The sequence below is a fragment of the Carya illinoinensis genome, chromosome 12 (assembly GCF_018687715.1).
Source record: "Carya illinoinensis cultivar Pawnee chromosome 12, C.illinoinensisPawnee_v1, whole genome shotgun sequence".
NCBI classification, from domain to species: domain Eukaryota; kingdom Viridiplantae; phylum Streptophyta; class Magnoliopsida; order Fagales; family Juglandaceae; genus Carya; species Carya illinoinensis.
The window spans coordinates 15,662,124-15,669,660 of record NC_056763.1 but is presented as its reverse complement, the minus strand read 5'-3'; the positions used below and the strand labels follow the sequence as shown (position 1 = coordinate 15,669,660).

Below are 7,537 nucleotides of genomic sequence, written 5' to 3'. Positions count from 1 at the left end.
ATATAACAGTTCTCTTTTATATAATTTTTTTTTCAAAAAAAAAAAAAAAGACTTGTTTATATTCCAACCTCGAATACTTAAATAAATGTTATTAAACGAGGCAAGTCCCAACAAGTATACTTGAAGTTGATTCGAGTTGAAGCCAAGCTGGGACTACTAAATATGTTGAATTCTATTACTCAGTTGGATTTGGTTCGAATAGCACTAATAACTCTATCAACAGAGATCCACTTGACTGCAGAATACAACCCTGCATCCATTTCTCCATACATTGCACTTCTGCAATTGAGCTATAAAGATTCAAATCTGCAAGAAAACTCAACATACAAGATCGTGAAAATCTAAAAACAGCATAAATTTATTTGATTAGTCTTCTTGCACAAAGGAAAGAGTAAGAAGAAGGCCCCCATGGTACAAACTCACCCCATTGCAATAAAACTCTCCCTCCTTCTACATGTGAAGATGTTGGAATAGACTAGAGGAAACCCAGCAAAAGTAACAACCAAGTTGAGAACATGAGCATTAAACTGTTATAGGGGTCACTCAAATGGCTAGCATGAGATTTAGAGGGAGAAGGACCTGGGCTTACAACAACAGTGACATTTTCCTTTGAGCAAGTGTAATTACAACGACTAGGACTAACAACTCTGTAAACGCCACTGCTAGCAAGGATAAAAATATCCTTGCTGTTGTCTTCGCCGAATGAGTAAATATAACCCAAAGTTGGAAGAGAGCTTCCATGAATGGAGCTGCAAGGTATAGGAGAGTCAGCTGCACAACTGAAAGGAATTTTATTAGTGGTGAAGTTGCCACTGTTTTCTGGAGTCTCAGTGCCAGCCCATAGGGCAGTTGCATACAGATCTGCATACAAGTACCTGGAAATTGAGATCAAGCGAGTTGTTAGCAAGTAACAAGATTATTGCCAAGGTCATCATGGTAGTCCCAAGAAAAATCTTTGATGGTTGGTAATCATAGATTTTGTTTCCTTGATAATGTCATCATTCTTTAGAGGCTCTTCAACTTGTCATTTCTAGAAAGAATGACTAAAAGTCTCATCCACTGGAGTACAAAGATAAGCAAATCTTTATTTCCTTCCATACATGCTACTATCAAAAAAACATTACCTTCCATACATGCAAGGATCAGACATAGACCGATAGAAATAGCCTGCTGTGATTGATGCAGATCCTTCCTTCTTATTTACATCAGAATGGTAGTATCCCATCACTGGAAGAATTGGGCTTATGGAATTTGGAGATGTATTTCTGCTAGGTGAATCAGGAGGAGAGAACAAATCTGGGCCCTCATAAACACGCCAGCCATAGTTTCCATTCTTGGTGATGATATCCACCTCTTCATATGTATTCTGTAGGAAAAAGAAAATATCATGTGTGTTCAGAAACTAGCAGTACATTCAGGCTTTTGAACCGGCAAATTAAACATTAAACAAAGATACTGGAAAATTAAGAACTATACAATGATGCATAGGCATAACCACCTTAGCAGAAATAAAAGGGAGGTCCTTGAATCTGAAATGCCCTTACTCTAAAAGACTATACACAATAGATGGGTTCATCTGGCTAGAACACAATTGATATCAAATTTAATGAGCTCCCGAAACACCCAGTAGAGGATTCAAAAAAGGAAAGAATTAGTTGAGATCTTCATCATTTGAAGTCAGTGATCAACAAGACCAAGCTATTTAATCCAAGGCAGCAAGTAATCTACTCGAGGTGGTCAAGATATGTTCAGCTCGTACAGAAATAAATCAAAGTATTTTTCAGATAAGGCCAGTTACAACCATTTTTCTTGTGAAGAAAGCCTACCAGATGCTTTGTAAAACTGAAAATTTTCTTCAATCGTTTTACCACCTATTCCTAGATTTTAAATTGAAAAGCCTACCAGATGCTAACTTGAATAATGGACAATATTGAATTTGGAATTAGAAGCTGTCCATTTCTTCTCAGAGTTACTGCAGTCCTTTTTCCTTTTTTGTGTGTACCGTGTATGGGGAGCAAGGGGGAGGAGGGAGCTGCACTTTCAAAATAACAGAATTAGCAAATTTCATCTGGTAGCATGAAAGGTCAAGCAAGGGATTTTCTATGCGTAAGCTACTTTTCCTTTTTTCTATATGTAAGCTACTTTTCCTTGACTGCAACAGCTTCTTTATTGCATATTGATCAAATTAACTCTGGTAAAAAGAGCTTTTAATATTTTGAGTGACAAGAATAATCTAAAGAGGTCACCAAAAGATGCAATTGTTTGTTATGTTTCTTACAAGATTAACTGAGGATTGATTGTCATATAACATATAGCTGAACATGGAAAAAGAAATTTTAGTCTGTTTTCTTTTCAGGGCTTCCGAGGATAGTTGGGTGAAAAATACTCTTGAAACGGATGCACTTTTGGTTCACTTAACAGGCCATTCAGGTCAACAACAGTAGCACAATAAATTTCCATCAAAGTGTATTGAAAGATAGAAATATCTCAAACCTCCCCAACATCTCCACACATGAAGTAGGAAGGCCTTTCTGAATCAAAACTACAGCGCCAAGGATTTCTTAATCCATAAGCCCATATTTCAGGCTGCAATCCTGTATCTTCTTTATAAGGATTACCATTGGGGATAGAATAGTTTCCCCAAAGACCAAGTTTATCAATTTCTTCTGTATCTGGAAAGAAAAATCACAAGGATTGGGTGAGAAAAAAAAACTGGGAACTACAAGAATTATGCAAGTAAACCAGCTCCTTATTCATGCTACTTCATGAAGAAAGGAAAATGGCACTAATGCAATCACCACACGTAGTTTTATTTCCATATTTCGAATATTTTCTTTCCATATCCTCCCCCTTTCTAATTGATTGATATGATGGCACGAGAGCAGACAGGTCTTTAACAACCGTACTTCTGGTTCATAGGAAGGACAAACAAATTTGGAGGGATCATTGATTTCTCGTTTGGTTATATAGATGAGATGAGATGAAAATTGAAACTTGAATAAAATATTTTTAAAATATAATTTTTAATATTATTTTTGTTTTGGGATTTGAATAACTTGAATTGTTTATTGTATTTTGTGTGGGAGTTTGGGAAAGTTTTAATGATTAGATGAGTTGAGATGAGATGAGATGGTTTGTGTAACCAAATGAAGTCATAAAGTGGATCAATATCAGAGCAAAAAGGGTATATATAAATATCTGAGGGGAGAAAGATATAAACAAGCAGCAGCCTGGTTTTAGAAACTCAAATCAACTACAAAATAAACAAACAAACATTCAATGCTGATACTCACTGGGTATGTTATTCACGTCAAGCCTCATAATCTTTCCAAGCAATGATTTCTTGTTTTGAGCGAAATTGTAAGGATCACCTATACCACCACCATCTCCTGTCATGATGTACAAATACCCATCTGCAGGTCCAAAGAGTATCTGCCCTCCATGATGAGATGTAAATGGAAGCCCCATTGTAAATATCCTTCTCACTTCTATTGGTTTGGCACTTGTTGCCTGGAAAAATATGAAGAGCCTGTGAGAATCATCTGTTTTTAATCAACAACTGAAAACTTTTGAGTGTAGAGCTTTGTACCAAAGAAGGCTGGGATGAGGTACCATTAACGGTATACTCAGCAACAACAATTTGATGCTGGCATGGTTGGGCACCATTATCAGGACCTAGTTTTGAAGGATCACAGTTGACATCCGAGTTACATGAACATCTTCCTGTACATCCTTTCCACCTAGCTTTATCACAAGTGAATGACGCAAAGAATCTCCCATTTTGTGAAAAGTTTGGATGAAATGCCATACCCATCATCCCAAATAGAGTATCAAAATATACTTCATCAGTTAGATCTACAAAAGGATTTGATTCATCAAGCTGCAATGCTCCTCCTGCTCCCTGTCTTGGAATAGTTGCCAACCAAATCTTACCTGGTTGGTTACTGAAAAATGCTCGATTTGACCCATCAGGATGAGCAACCATGTTGAGGTAAGATCCATTCCCTATTTTCTCAAGGCACAAACCATGTGGGGGGCTAGGAGTTCCAGTGTTATTTAGTGTAACAGGTTGACCACCAAAACATACTGATCCAGCACCAGATGCTCCGCCAAATGCATTGCAGAAATCAGTTTCTGACTGCCAATACTGGGTCAGTTTACTAGCATTGGAATCCAATGGTACTCCAACTTGACCTTTCAGGGAAGGGGCAAAGGGAGAATTCAAGAAAGACACATTTTGACATGTATCCCATACACTAGAGCAGAAGTTAGTTGCAGCTTGGTTAGATTGAGACGAATTGGCAGAAACAGTGGAGTTGCAAAGTACAGGAACTGGCCGGGGTGTAGAATCAACTGCAAATAGCTTAGCCGAAAATGGATCGCATCTCTATAAACCACGTTAATAAATAAACAACACACATAATTACTTTTCATTTCAAGAGGTGAAAAATTGACACATGTAACAACAAAGAATTCACAGGAAGATCAATTACATGAGTATCTATCTATATTACCATATAAGTTTCAAAACTAGGAGCTTTGCTCCTTTAAAGCTATATCATCAACTATCTCACTATTTTATTATTAAATGAAAACCAGGGCCATAAAGCGGCATCATTTAATTCTCATTTGTGTTATTAGTATGATATATAAATAGCCATTGGCCATTTCATTCAAACAAAATTTGCAAGGTTCTTTATACAAAAATTTAAACATCAAAATGGTAACATGGACAATCTTTTGGTTATATTTACTACATAATAACTGAAGGTATGCTAACTTAGTTACAACGAGTATTTTCATTTAGTAAATTTCTCTATTCCGACAGATTGCATTAGGGTTATGCCTAGTTTGCCTAAAAGTAATGCTAATTTTTATACAAGGAAGCAAAACTGATAAAAATAAAAAATAAAATAAATAAATAAATAAATAAATAAATAAAAAAGAAAGAAAGAAAGAAAAAGAGAAAAAGAGAAAACATGTGAATCTGGAAGCCAAATCGGTATTACAGAAGGAACATCTCAAGAAGGGATTATACAACACTTCATTATCAATTACAACTTCTGTTCATACAAATGGCAAGTTATAAATTGGTCATGAAATGGGAATACTCGGAACGACAACCAAGGTTTATGGGGCAAAGAACATTTATACGGTTGCAGTATGTAATTAGGATGAGAATTTCAAGGGTACCATATTAGACATTGCAAACAACAAACGGCCATACACAATAAATCTTATAAAATTTTATTATCATCATCACTATTATTAGAATTCCTTACAGCGCAAAGTATTGATTTCACAACAGAAGCGCAGCTAGGATCAGAAATGTTCATTGCATGGTATTGCTTCTGTAATTGTAAATCTTCAGTGGAGTTGCAGCACACGCTCCCATTGTAAGGACAAAATTTCAGTGTGGTGTTCAGGGTAAAGGTTGCCGCTACACCAATCAAATTAGTAAAAATGATAAGTCAGTTTAGAATAAGTTAATATAATTGAGACACTAAAATCTAAAATTAGGAATTCAAACCCCAGAGAGAGAGAGAGAGAGAGAGCGAGCGAGCTAATAACAAGTATCAGAGCAAAACTCACTTGAATCACTGCATAGAGGAAGCGAAAAGGAAGGATCAAAAAGCAGCACCAAGCTACAATAGAGGACAAGACCGAAAAGAACTCGTTCCATCTCAGCAAACAGATGGAAAAGGCAGATAATTAACTATAACAACCCCAGAAGAGTCTGAAGCAGCAATATTACGGGACTGACTCCCAAGAGCAAATGAAGATAAAGTAAGAAGGGGATACTTCCTGGCTGCTGAAATTGATGCCCATTAACAAAATCTAGTCTTTCACTTGACTCTCAACCACAAGCAGATCTACGCCTTCTATCTCTTCTCAAAATCTTACACATAATTCATTTAAAGCTTCAGGCAACTGATTTTCAACTCCCTCTCTCTCTGAGTGACCACAGCTTCCATAAGCAAGGTTCAGTTAATTATCCCCCCATCGTTTTGTAAAGGGTAGATGCAGCAACTGGGACAGTCTATTTAGTTGACTATCACGAATTCTTTATTCAAATGCGCAAATTAATGGGGGTGGTTGGGAAACCTCTGTTTTCTACCTTGAGCTGAGCAGAAAAACCTCTGGTTTTCTCATCAAAAGAACTTTTATAGATCATTGGTGTAATGTGCCTTTGCGCCTATAACACAAACCTAAAAGCATGGCCAATTAATAAGAGTGGAAACAACTTGCAGTGTCGTATCAGGAAAAAGGCCAGTCGTGACTATGATAGCCTGATAGGCAGTGGCTCAGAAAATCAAACGAAGAAAGAAAAAGAAGAAGATATGATTGGATATATTATGTTTTTTTTAATCTAAAAAAGGAGTGCACCTGCACTTCTATATAAATACAAGGAACATCACACTCTCGTCATCAATGTTAGACACGGTTTTCACTTTCGATAACTGGGTCAAGATGCGGATGTTAACAATACTGTAGATGCGAGAATGAGGGCTAGTCTGGGGCCTAACGGCATTCTCATTAAATATATTTTAAATTTTAGTTAATATTATTTAAATTTATATTTATCTATTTTATTTAAAATTTAAAATTAATTAGATTATCTATTTACTTTTTATATAATAATAGAATATTATTAATTTAATAATTTTTTATTTAATTTAATTTTATCATATTTTGTAATTCTAGTTATTAGATTTTAATAATAATTATATTTATTGAAGTGAGAAAGTATTATTTTAATATTTGTTGAAGTTATTATAGTCTTCCATATTTTATAAATGAATGCAGCTAATATCTAAATTCTTTTAGCAATACTCAATCCAATGTGGGTTTTTTTTTTTTTTCTTTAAAAAAATGTGGAAATTTTTTTAGTACATATTAATCAAAATTTAGCCATCCTTGAACTTTGGCCAAACCAATAAGGGTGCTTTAAGAGAAGATACAAAATTCTTATATGATCTCATTTCATCTCATCTAATTTTATTTTTAAACTTAATTCAAATATAAAATTTTCAAAATAATCATCACAATTTTTTCAAACTTTTAAATAAAAAAATAATTCAACTTTTTCAAATTTCTAAATAAAAATAATATTATAAAACTATATTCTTAAAATATTTTAACTTTATAATATTTTTTATTCAATTTTTTCTCTCATTTATCAAAATCTAAAAAATACTCAACTCAAACTATCACATTACTATTTACAAAATTTTCATCGCATTTCACTCCCCAAACTTGCCAGGCCCCATTTGGATTAAGAGATCTAAACTCATCTCATCTAATTTCATTTTATCATTATAATTTTATCAAGTTCTTATACATGTTTTTTTAAATTTAAAAATAATAATAATTTAAAAAATAATATTTTAACAATATTTTATTTAAATTTTAATTTTTATCTTAATTTATTTTATCTTAATTCACTATTTAAATAATATAAAATAATTTAATCAATCAACGTAATTATATAATTTAATTAAAAATAAATTTAATTTTATAAAAGTTGACCTGCTTT

General features: G+C 34.0%; 1 protein-coding gene across 1 annotated transcript; it reads right to left on the bottom strand.

Moving 5' to 3' along the window:
* Nucleotides 1-334: 334 nt before the first annotated feature.
* LOC122289869 (HIPL1 protein-like) lies at nt 335-6,355 on the bottom strand. Its single transcript, XM_043097226.1, has 7 exons — nt 5,593-6,355; nt 5,283-5,440; nt 3,590-4,387; nt 3,294-3,510; nt 2,494-2,672; nt 1,125-1,366; nt 335-875 (listed from the first exon to the last, which is right to left on the bottom strand). Exons 1-7 carry the CDS (start codon nt 5,681-5,683, stop codon nt 476-478), a joined length of 2,085 nt encoding a protein of 694 aa, XP_042953160.1. The 5' UTR covers nt 5,684-6,355; the 3' UTR covers nt 335-475.
* Nucleotides 6,356-7,537: the final 1,182 nt, after the last annotated feature.